At 33.4% G+C, this 13092-nt stretch overlaps 1 protein-coding gene across 1 annotated transcript in view; it reads left to right on the top strand.

The window, feature by feature from the left end:
* LOC149775602 (sulfotransferase 1B1-like) overlaps positions 1 to 12769 on the top strand; it is a 35632-nt gene extending 22863 nt beyond the window's left edge. The window contains exons 4-5 of the mRNA XM_089943700.1: positions 4804 to 4984; positions 8274 to 12769. Of these exons, the coding sequence (XP_089799826.1) occupies positions 4804 to 4984; positions 8274 to 8401 (309 nt within the window). The 3' untranslated portion in view covers positions 8402 to 12769. The remainder of the gene's footprint in view (positions 1 to 4803; positions 4985 to 8273) is intronic.
* The last annotated feature ends 323 nt before the right edge of the window (positions 12770 to 13092 follow it).

Genomic DNA, 13092 nt, shown 5'->3' on the forward strand with positions numbered 1-13092 from the left:
TCCAGCCCAAAAATTAATTACTGGATTCAACAATAATTCAACTGATAATGCCTCAAGATCTTAAAACACGAATGAATAATTTGTCCAGCCACAAGTTTATTATGTCTTCCACCAGACCTCAGGTCACAATTAACATTGTCTAAACAAAATCATTGCCTAATGAAAAATAACATTCTGGAAGGTTCATAATATTTACAAAATAAAAATCTTGTCTGTGTCTGATTTGGATTTTTAATGTAGCTTTAGCATTTTTCAGTCATATCGCTACTATGTCTGCAGTGTAACAGTTTATAGTGATATCTAGTACTGGGGCATCATGCCGCAGATATATAGCACGATGTCCGACCATGTCACATTATCCTGACTCCAGGCCGACCAATCCTAACACTAACTCTTAATATTTGTACCCAACGAGGCAGCTCTTAGTACCATTTTATAATTCTTTGGTATGACTCGGCTGGAGTTCAAACCCAAGACCTCCCATTTCTTACCGAAATTGCAACACAAAATGTATAGCAAACAGGTCAATTCTATTGGATTTCCAAAATTCTAGATACAGATTGAGATAATGGTGTTTACCACAAAACCAGAATTAATAAATTCAGGTCAGGTCAAAAATGAACTCGATTTTGGATATGATCAATTCCAACATACAATGTTACATTATCAGTAGCATATAATGAGAAAAAAAAGTTTATTGAAAACTAAAAAACAATGGAAATTAAATATTCATAACAATTGTATGATAAGAAATATTATGTAAAATATTTTATTAAATTGCTTCGTCGACATTACAGAAGATACACATTACATTAGATACTACAGAAATTACTAAAGTGTATGGGAAACAATTGCATATCACATTAGTTACAATAAATGAATAAAATCTCGATCAGATACAAAAACCATTTTATATAAATGAGCAGTGAAAATACATTTAGTGGAACCCTGCTAAAATGCGTTAATTGGGGTAAAAAAATTTTGGATCATGTTAATATCGGGATCACGTTAATGATGGGTTTTACAGTATTTTACTTTTTTCAGAGAACAAATCATTGTCACGTATACATATATTCATGTCTGATGTATATGATGAATAGGGTATCAACACCATTTACTATCGTGCTGTCGTGGCATGCAGTTCATCCATAATGCATGTAATTCCATTGAAAAATTGCACACAGATTTACAATATTCAATAATTTTTTCCTCCAAATCATTGTCTCATTTCATCGCCTAATATACAGCATAAACAAAGTATCAACACTGTTTACTTGCCATCTGATATCGTGCCATCGGGGCTTACAATTATCCATAATATACGTAATTCAATTGCAAAAATTGCATACATATTTAGATTATTCAATAATTTTGTCACACATCATTATGTGTCTGAATTCAATGGGAAAAATTACAAGCAAAATTAGGTTAAGAAAGACAAAGCACGTGTACAGTTCATTATGTTCCAGGGTCTATGAATGGTGTCAGTACAAATTTCATTCTGCTAAAATTGTCTCATATGCGTTTCTGTGTACATTTATTCATTGCAAATTTCCAATAATTAACACTTGTACACTTATTTGTTTGAACGAGAACAGCAAGAATAATTAACAATCAACACATGATTTCAAAGTGCATATAACTTTTACTTAAGATTTTGTAAATATCGAAAGAAACGTGTGAAAACTACTATACTAATCATTGCGCAAAATGCAGAGAATGACTTGCTTTTGTGAACTTTTTTCCATAACGGTAAAATATTTTTTATAAATAAAAGGAAATTAATAACGAATTCATAAACAAGCACAGTATCCATGTAAAACCAGAAAACTCAGTGTAGTAGGCCTGCAATGGTCATGAGTCACTTTTATAAATTGTTTTAAGCTGAATGCATGTACAATTTCATACCCTTTCAATTTCCAGCTAATAAAGCGGACATTTTTTTTACTGGTCAACTGATTGCATCTTATAACACCACCAAGCCCAGCAAACATGTTGGCAGCTTTCATTTTTTGATGTTTATAAAATTTGAGAATTTTTTATCAGCCACCGAATTGTCTGCTCTTCAGTTGTGTATGCAGTTAAAGAAGAAACATATATTGGCTATTGTTTGAGCAACAGTTGTGAACAGAATTAATTGAAGGCAATCACAGCCTTTACTCATGAATCAGTAATAAGTAACATTTCCGATAATGTTTATTTTGGCATAACAGTTCAAGAACCTGGTGATATTGTTAAATTTAAGAAGGCAAGCCACGATCATATTATATTAAAATTCATACGCGAACTCTTCCCCAAAATGATGACAAATGTTTTACACACTATTTCTCATGCTTAGAAAAATATTTTTTCCCTGCTATGAGAAAAATACACATACATGTATTTAACATTTCAGGAACCACACCACGATCATATTAAATTCGAATTCATATGCGATCTCTTCCCCATAATGATAATACAATTTTTATACACTATTTAAAGTACTTTGAAGAAAAAAAATATTTGTTCTTGTTCGAATGAATATACAAAATTTCAGGAACCTTGCCACGACCGCGTTATATCCGAATTCATGGTATAGTGGGGTTTCACTGTAATACTGTAAATATTAAAGATCAATGGGTTTTGTCCTCCTCCTGAGTGGCTTTTCTCCTATGGGACTTTTGTCCTACCCTTTCAGGTGCTGCTGCCCTTGGGGTGGGTGGGCTTTTGTCCTGGAATCTATAAAGGAAGGTGGAAATAGATACACACATATAAACAAACATCACTTTTCACACAAAGATATTATCACATACACACACAACAAATATCAACATGAAAGGGAAGGAAGTGTTTGTAGGCACACTACTATAACGCTATGTACAAACACACACAAGTGAATAGAGAAAGGAACAAATGTGATGTCTTTGTAGGAAAGGGTGTCTGTCTTCTTCATCCTTGTTATCTCTTGACCTCTCCTAAAAGTGTCAAAGTGGCCCAGCAAGAGAACCTCACAAAGGAGTAGCCACATTTAACAGGGGTAAAAATCAGCAAAAATCCTCAATAAAGGACCATTTTCTACTGATAGGCATATTCTTTTTCGCCATTTTTCTAATAATTTTTTCTGTATCTTTGACAAAATTACCGTTCTTTCCCAACATTCAGGCAGTGTTCACACATGGTATCTGTAATTTCATTGGGTGCTTTTTTTTTCGAGTTGGAGGATTTAATTTTATCAGTACTGTCAACACATAAATTTTGAGCTAAACAGGCAGGAATCCCTTTTTGTTCACTTTTTGGGAAGAAGTTTGTGGCTTGGGATCTTGGTGACATCTTTTGTTTCATGAGAAAAAAACCACTTATAATAAGTGAATTGTATTACAATCTTTTATTTATACTTGAATTCGTCTCATCTGTTAGTTGGCATGTCATATCAACATCATCATGGGTAGCACTTGACAATTAGGTCTTTAGCAGACTAAATATTGACAGGTCTTGTTTGTATAAATCTGATAAACTTTGTAACACCACTGCTCAGTCACGTACTTCTAAGTGAAGTCACATGTTTTAGCTACAGGAACATTTATTAAAGAAAACGAATATGTTGTCACTGTGGCTGGAAAAGGAGTTCCATCCTTTAGAAATGGGCCTCCATTCTTGTCATCAAATTAGGAAATACATGTGTTAAATCAAGTTTGGAAGGTATCACAGTGAACGACAAAGAAGTATAGACACTGTCAGAGAAAGGCATTGTTTCCTGGAGTACATACGTGTCCATGCAGTTGTACTTCTCTTTGGGGCAGGCAATTTTTTCATGGGGCTTTTAATTTTCTTGTGCAAATTTTAGGCATAGCCTCCCTTTTTCGGTTCTGCAGCTATCTTTTCAGGGATTTGGCTTTAATTTAACAACATCAAATTTAAGTAAATGAATAATGAACCTCCTACAAGCCGCTTCAACCAGGTTTCAAAAAGCTTTGGTTTTTGATTACTGACGTGTCAAATTAAACTATAATAATAAATGATGTTTGCTTGGTATTTAAATAAAATGGTGCCAATTTTGCATACACTGCAGCTAACTTGAAAATCTTGATATTGTAAGAATATCAGAGATGGTTTAAACATTTAGCAGTTAAAAGGAAGAAATGGTTTTATTTTGAATTCCTGGAAATTCATTTCGACCAGTAAGACTGTCATTTGCATCGAGAGGCTCTTGTAAATAAAGTTGAATTTACATAGTCACTGTAAAGTACTGTTGATTTATTTTGACCTTGTTCTTTCTAGTCTATATGATGGAACAAAACAAAAAACAACAAAGAAAGACACAAATTTGTTTTCTTCATGTTTCTTTTGTATTTTCCCCAGAAGTTGTTCTATTAAATATTATTAGGAACTTTCTTAATTTAGAAAAGGTATTTAAAAATGTAAAAGGTTATGTAGAGATTCTTACATTCTTCATAATTTGTTAATAAAGTTATGAAAGAACTAATTAATTATATGGAACAAGATTGCTTCCAGTGACTGCAGATATATTATTGTATTCTTCAAAAACTGTTTTTGTGCTCTTTTGAAAGATTTTCGTACACTTCTGTTGACGAGTTAAACATTATGTGTATGACATAACGTCAAAAACTTTGCAAAAAGAAATAAATTTGGCGTTTTGCTAAGTGTTACGCCAAAATGTGTCAAACAATTTTTATGACATGACGTCAGGATCCGAACACAAATAAAGCTGAGCTTTTTGTGAATATTATATAAATTAATATGGAATACTTGTTGATTTCATCTGTAGTGATCCTTCTCTTTACAATGCAAAACCTTCTTCCACAGAACTGCATTGATGAAGTTCGAAAGCTTGCCTTGTTCCTTGGAGTGACTTGTACCGATGACCTAATAAGAGATATATCAGACAAGTGTAACTTCGAGCAAATGAAGGTTGAAAAAGAGAAACACATTCCAGAGGAAGTGAGAACGACTGTATTCAGAAATAACTTTTCAATGTTCAGGAAAGGTAAGACGTTTTTCTGCAAGAGATTGTCATGTAATTATGTATTCTGCAGTGCTTCAGAGCTAGATGATCGGTGCCATTACTCACAATGCAAATTTGATTTCTGCTTGTTACAAGTTACATCTCTCTTACTTGTTTGATTCAAGGCTAAACATTTTCCTCTTTGTCAGCTGCAATCCTACCTTCACGTCGCCACATGCCATGTCTCATTTAATTTTGAAAAAGTCGTAATTGTGTTGCTTGATAACGTGGTATATAGTTCAGATGAGGTTGCATAATTTGTTTTCATCTGACAATACTGGCTGTGATGTTCCTAATTTGCGAATCATAGTTACACATTTAGCATGTGCAACATAGTAGGATATTTCCATAAACAGTATCTTGGCATAAGGTCATTGTAGCATATCCCTTTTAAGACCGTGTTTCTATGCAAGACATTCTTTGTCTGTCTCATCGTATGTACAGCTTATTTTTTTATATAATGATTTTCATAAGTGTAAGTTCTTATTTTAGTACAAGAGTTATACAGTCTGTAGTTTTATAACCTCTGTATATTGTATAAAGCAAGCTTGCTTTTGATTTACGTGATTTGGATATATATATAGATCTGAGAAAAAATGGAGTCACGCCAAGCAAACAAAGAGATAAGGGAATTAGAAAAATACTTCAACACTAGACGGATAGAAACAAATGATGGATCTTTTTTTGGAATGTACGTACAAAAAAGGAGCCCTAGAGATAGACATGTTAGGATTATCGAGAGATAGAGTGAAGGTAATAGCCTCAGTTATGATGGCAATTAGCGTTCAACACCCAGACAGCTTGAACAAAATCTACTCAATTAGCCCGAAGGGATATCAAGGATTTATAGTACGCCCAAAAGGGACAAAACCAGTACTACCAGAAATTCAGGTCGCTGATGAAAAAGCTTTGATTAAAGAACCGACACCAATCCAGTGTAAAATAAAAAAAGCAAACTGGAGAGCTACACCTGTCGGACATTCCATTAGAAATACCTTTGTAGGTTACCGTCCAAAACTTTTAGGAAAAATTTAAGATAAAGGTTATCTCATCAAGACTGGATACAATCTTCTCGACATCCATATACAACGGCACAAGAATTCTGGAAATAGAAAAAAGCAAATTGACGGAAGTAAAAAGAGATTTTTTTCGTACATGGTGACCAAAGCATGGTACAAAGGATGTATGTATCACAGAAAATTCAGCAGATGCTAACAAACTGGACATACAACACACAAATGCCCCCAAAACCAAGAGACTACGACAAGGATAAATGAACATGGAATACAAAGATGACAACAACAACAACAACAAATATTCATAGACGAACAAATAGAGGAAATGCACAGCCCAAAACAACAACAGCAACAAGACAGACAACAAGAAAAGCAAATAAAAGAAACAAACCCCCAACAATGGAAACCACAACAAGTAGAACGGCAACAGGAACAATCAAAAGAAAATCAAGAGAGACAAGAACAACAAGCAACAGCAAAAACTGCAAAATGTCCAATATTCAAAACAACAGTGTAAACAGCACCAGCAAAAAAGAAAAGAAAAAACTTTACAAGCCCAATCATCAATAATAATCTCAGAACAAATACAACCAGCACGAGAGGAAAATCGAGGATTGCTACAAACAATAAATCCATTACACCAACAGCAACCTGGATTACAACCAGAGCAAGAAACATCAACCAGGCAGAGAGGTCAAATACATTACTCACAACTGCAACAACAACAGCAAGGGGACCAACAGCAACAACAGCAAACGAGACAAAGTAGCCAACAATGGGAACAACAGAAACAACAAAAGGCACAAGCCCCAAAATCAACAACAACAATAGAGACTGAAACAGCAGGGAAATCTTAACTTTGAACCAACAGCATCAACAAAATCATCAGGACCAGTGACAGAGAATAGATATATAGTAAAACAAAAGCAACATACTAGTGCACAGGACCAAGATGCAGAAAGACAATTATCAAAGAGAATGGCACAAGGTGAACAAAATAGGAAAGAGCAGATACCCGAATTATCAACAACGGCAATTACAGAAACTTCAGACCAAAAAAGAGAAAAGGACAGAATTAGGAGGAAAGAGAAAAGAAGAAGGCAGAAAGAAGAAAAAACGCAAGGATGGCAGAACATTTTTTTCTTCTTCTAGGAAAAGATGAATGTTTAGATTGAAGAAAAGAAAATCTTTTTTTTTAAAACAATACGCACACAAAAATAATATATATATATAAATTATTATATATATATATATATATATATATATATATATATATATATATATATATATATATATATATATATATATATATATTCCACACAATTAAATATACATTATATCAAACATTTACAAGTAGGGCAGGAGGGCCTCCTAACTGGTCTGAGAAGATCAAACATATATATATATATATATATATATATATATATATATATATATATATATATATATATATATACAGTGTGACTCCGCTATAACATGGTAGTTGGTAGTTGGGAGCCATAGAATCTGACCATGTTATATGCAACCAGGTTAGTTAGCTGAAGAAAATGATGCATGTATCCAAAAACATTTGTGGGGAGGTAGGTGATAAATGCAGGCGCAAAAATATGTGTTTCATTGGCACAGTTACCATCTTAAATCGATATAAATTAAATGAGAAATATGCCTGTAGTAAAAACAGAAGGCATACGTAATATACATGCATATCAAATTTTGGGAGCCACACCACGACCATGTTATATCCGACTTTGTATTATAACGGTGCGTGCTATAGCAGGTCACACTGTATGTATATATAATGCTATCATACAGATCAGATAATTTTTGTTCATACCTTACGGAAATTCAAACCCAGGTCAGCGGGTAAAGGGCATGAACCAGTCCATATTGCTACTCAGTTGGTGTAATATGCACTTGTGTGTACCAAACACTAACATTATGACCTAGTAATTAATTCTCATCTATTTACAGTCATTGCAGATTCCTATGACATATATCATGTAGACAGAATTAATTATGAATAATTACAAATGTACACCAAACAGAACAGAAAGTGCACCTTCTGTTCTGTATGGTGTATATTTGTAACGCTCTCTCTCTCTCTCTCCTATACATATATACTGATGTATAAATAAATGTTATTTCTCAGACACCCATTTATCTGCCCCTGTGCACACACATTTAAAAGATTACTATACACGGATGGCTTTTCCGGCTAGATTGGTTTTATCACAATGATGAAATATATATTTCAGGAGCGACTGGGGACTGGAAGAATACGTTTACAGTGGCCCAAAATGAATATTTTGAATCCATGTTTTTGGAGAAGATGAAGAACTCCAAGTTACTGCGCAGATACACAGAGATCATCGCTATTTCTTAGTTGTCAATTCAAACAATGTTGCAAAAACATATTCACTGATGTAACAGCTATTTCATGGTATACAATACAGTTATTACTAGAATTAGAATCCATATCATAGACAGTTAACGATTGAATAAAGGAGCTACTGTGAATCAAACTTTATTGTGGGCGTATAGATTTAATAAATATTTCAATACAGTTTGGATATAAGAATTAGGACAAGCTACTTGATATTGGTATAGACTGTTCATGTAGAGTAATCTGCAGTAGGTGTAATAAAATAAAATGAAGGAACATTTACCGACTTTTTATGCACTAATTGATTTCGTTGAGGTGAACATCTCTCATCGCTGCATTTTTACGCCTATAACTTACTTAGAATAAAGTTACGGTTTTTAATGCAAGTAACTGAAGAAAATGCAAATAAAGATCTCTCACCACTGCATTTTTATACATTTAGCTGACTTAGACTTTGACTTAATTCAAATAACTGAGGAAAATGCAAGTAAATATCAAATTGAAATTGTATATTGTTACAAATATTTATAAATATGTTAATTATTATTAGCTGTTTGGATAGATCTATACCCGGGGATTCAAAAACATAGGCTTGATAAAGTCCATTCATTCTACATGTTTAGTCCTTGCATACCTATAGAAGCAGGTAGATAGCAGCAGGAGACGAGTTCTATTATCCTTTCAGGCATAATTATTATGGCACACAGATAAATATCTGTATCATGCCATATTATTACAATTGTTCTGATACAAATTTGATTTGTTAAATCGACAAATGTAAAGAATTTAAGTAATGTTTGTAATGAATCGTGTTATTCTGAAAATCTTTTCAAAGCCTGTGCTATGTATATCAGGGATTGTCCTGAGCTTAGCCAATGTAGCAAATTGCATTTTTTTTTTCCTTACTGGCAACAAAATATACCATCTGGCAATTTTTATTGGCGATAGCCTTTTTAGCTGTTTAATTTGTACATACAGTCATGACTTTGGAGTGGAGAAATTCAAAGGGACTATGAAAGGAAGCCACAAACTAATATACACAATGCACTGGAATCTATCTTATGTAAACAAATCCTTTGTTCGTATTGACAAACCCATCTCTACAGGGGTGCATAGAAACACCGGAATGCACTTCAATTATATCGTATATACGATGGTGTATATTGGCTGTGTATGTATAATTCTTATCTGTGACATTTAATATTAGTTATATTATAAATTAATATGTACTTTTTTTTCTGCAAGTGATGCAACACCAAACTAAATAGAAGCTGGAAACTGCTCAATTTGGTGACAGTTCATAAAGTAACAAAATTTAATATTAACAGCGTGTATTGCAATTTATACCTGATTTTAATGCTTCAGCTATTAATAATAAACACATATTAATATTGATTTATTAAGTTGATTATCATATCTAGGTTATTAATAATTACATTTTTCTTATTATCTTAAGTTCCGGTGTGTGTGAAATTTGCACAACCCAACAGGTGTTTAGTTTAACTTTAACTGTCATGATGGTCTGAATACAAAGAAACATACAAGAATGGCCTGTCAAATCATTGCCATCTTTCGTTGATTGTTTTTTTTTTTAAATTATTCTGCTTTTTGGAAAAATAGTATGTGATAAAGGATAGTGGCAGAAAATGGGTTTAATACACAAAGACAATTTTTGGAACATATTTCTAAATGTATTTGTTTCATATAACACACAAATGTTTAAAAATTAATATACAAATAAGGCAAGTCGGACTTGCCCACTCGGAGAAGAAAAAGATTAAATGTATCAACAACATGAATCAACACATCCCAGGTTATATCAGTTAAACTAATAAGACTTTGGCTTCTGCATACTACTCTCAAAGTCGCTGTTGTCGTGCACGAAGACCTGTCCTGTAAAAATTGGTGGTTGTCCTGTATGCTGTCTAATTACAGAATTTCAAAGTTGTTTATAAGACGTCACAGTCACATCATGTGACAGAGATTAAATGCTTTATCTACTCCTAAAACGGCCTGTCCAGTGCAGTACATATTCTTTATGTCAGTTAGCTGTTCATAGTCATAAAGTAAAATTCATGGCGTTTTTCCATTAGTCCGTATTAGAGCTCTTACGAAAGGATGGCTTCATGTAAGTTGCTTCTCAAGTTGCTGAATATAATCCAGGACAGTTTTTCTATGTCCGGTGGTATGTCTCTTCAACTTTTCATACTTTTTTTGTCAAGTGTTTGCTGCATTCCAGTTGGTCACGTCATCTTCTCATAATTTCTTCATAAGCTTTGCATAGATCATTTGTGGTTTGTCTGTCTGTAACATGTCCTTTATTTCTGTCATAACAAAGTCTTGTGTACGTAAATATTCTGATACTAGATTTTGAAATGGGGGGGGGGGCTAGACCAGGAAATGTGCCATTGTATTCTACTACAGCAAGTCGACTGGTTAATCTCCCTTCCCCTAACAAAGTAACTCGTTTCTTATACAACTTGTCTGCTTTTAGCGAAGTATAGTACCTATGGACCACAACAACTTTGATTCTGGCTGAGGGTCCACTGGTATATACTTCTGCTCCATCTGCCCATGTTATAGAACTGACCGTAGTAAAAATATGTGTTTTTGAGATCACCGTTTGCACATAAAAAGTAATAGGGTTTCAGTGAGGAACCCAGAACCGTGTTCCACCTACCGCAATCATCAGAAAACTACTCTTTGATTTCTTGCTGCGATTTATGGTATTGGATCTGTTGTCTATAATTAAATATACCTTTACGTGGATGTTTTAATGGCCTGAGATGTTGCTATTGTTGAGTCTACTGGACAGTGTGCTACATTACACACTAGACTCATTATATGTTCGGTCTTTTCTTTCGGTCCACGATTTATATGATAGTAAGGTTGATGATGTAATATTCATTTTTGTTCAATGGCTATCAGTAAAATCCCGAGACTTTTAAAAATGACGTGTTTGAGTGTCTTAGAGTGTATTTCAATATATTTGAGTGTATTTGAATGAAAAGACGCACACGGCCTCCTATCAGTGTTATTATTTATGTTTGATTTTTTTGTGAGAAACTAATATAGTTCAATTTCGTTTATTACTTGAAGTAAAAAGCAGTTCTTTCTGACTTAGTTTAAGGAAAATATTATCTTGTATACATGAAGACACTATTTTTTAATGCAAATTACATTCAAAGTAGTTTGAAACTTAACTTCATTGAAAACATTTACTAAAATGAAGAATAATAACATACTAAATAAATCTGTTTAAATCCTCTTACCTTGATAAAGCCGCTCCTGGATCATACTCATCACCTTCAAATGCACAGGATTTGCAGATGAATTATAGTGATTTTAAAGAACAAGATTTAAGTTCTTGCTGAGATAAATCAATACATCACCTATGGTACCATTTACAACAATATGAGCACTTAATGGTATGATGGTCACATTCCAATTTACACTTGCCAAAGGGAAATTTAGCCATCTATCTTGATTCACTAATGAGCATAGCCAACTGACCAAAGATTTGCAGAGTTTAAACGCTTCTGTACGAAGAAACATGACATTGTCATCAATTCGTGTTCTGAAATAGCACATACATATGCCCCGATTGCAAAGTAAACATGCCAGTTTAATGTTTTATCAGTATATGCTGATAATGCTCTTGACAAAGAAGTGAATACATATGGGTATTGAAGATAAACTTTCATAAAAGGAAAAATGCGTGCACATTTTTATCTTATTATTATCATCAAGCAATCAAAAGGGAAAATGTAACATTTTGTTGTGACGTAAATTCCAAAATAAATACGGAAATGATTTGACATGTCATTTTTGCATGTATCTTTCTATTTAGATCATTAAAATAATTCTTGAAAGTTAAACTTACACTGTACGGCTGTTTAAATTGCTGATTTTCACGAAGTTCATTCATCCCGGCATTATTAATAAATCATTAATAATGTGTATTTATTAGTAGCAGATTAAGCAATAAACTTAAACTTATGTAAAAATTGTATTAGACACTATTAATAGTAAATTTTATTTTCTGTACAGAAAATCTTCTCAAATTTCACAATATCCAGCTATGGTATTTACAATATTATGTTTCGGTGCGTTCGGGCATTTCGGTGCGTTCCAGTGTTTCTATGCACCGTCTCTACAGTGCATTGTTACATCATAATCCACTTATGTTGACATCTGGCCTGAGTACTGTATGCTGTGATACTCAGTCATGATACCAGACTATACCTACAATCAACCGACCTCTGAAAAAGCGAACAGAAATAGCTAAAAATTAATTGAACTACATGTATTGCTAATCCTTGTACTGTTTTTTTTTTTTTAAATATACCAATAAAATAGTTTGCTGCATCTTAAGATTAAACTGATTACCTTTGAAGTACCGATTGCTGTGTGTAAATACGAATGGGAAAAAATTCAATCAGAATTATATAATGTCAACAGTGCAACTTTATCGTGGGTAAACTTAAGTTAGACGTTGCGTGTTCATCGTCTCATCCTAAGATTAAGTTAACAAAATTAACAGCATTTTGATTTAGTGCAAATTCATCAGACAACAAAGTCACTGAACTTGATGTTATACCTGACAGTCCAACATCATCTACATGTAGTGATGGTAGTAATGCTTCAAGTAAAACACCACATCATGATGAACAGGTAGCAGTAGAGAGGGT

Source organism: Sinohyriopsis cumingii, chromosome 19 (assembly GCF_028554795.1).
Source record: "Sinohyriopsis cumingii isolate HCF-2022 chromosome 19, ASM2855479v2, whole genome shotgun sequence".
NCBI lineage: Eukaryota > Metazoa > Mollusca > Bivalvia > Unionida > Unionidae > Sinohyriopsis > Sinohyriopsis cumingii.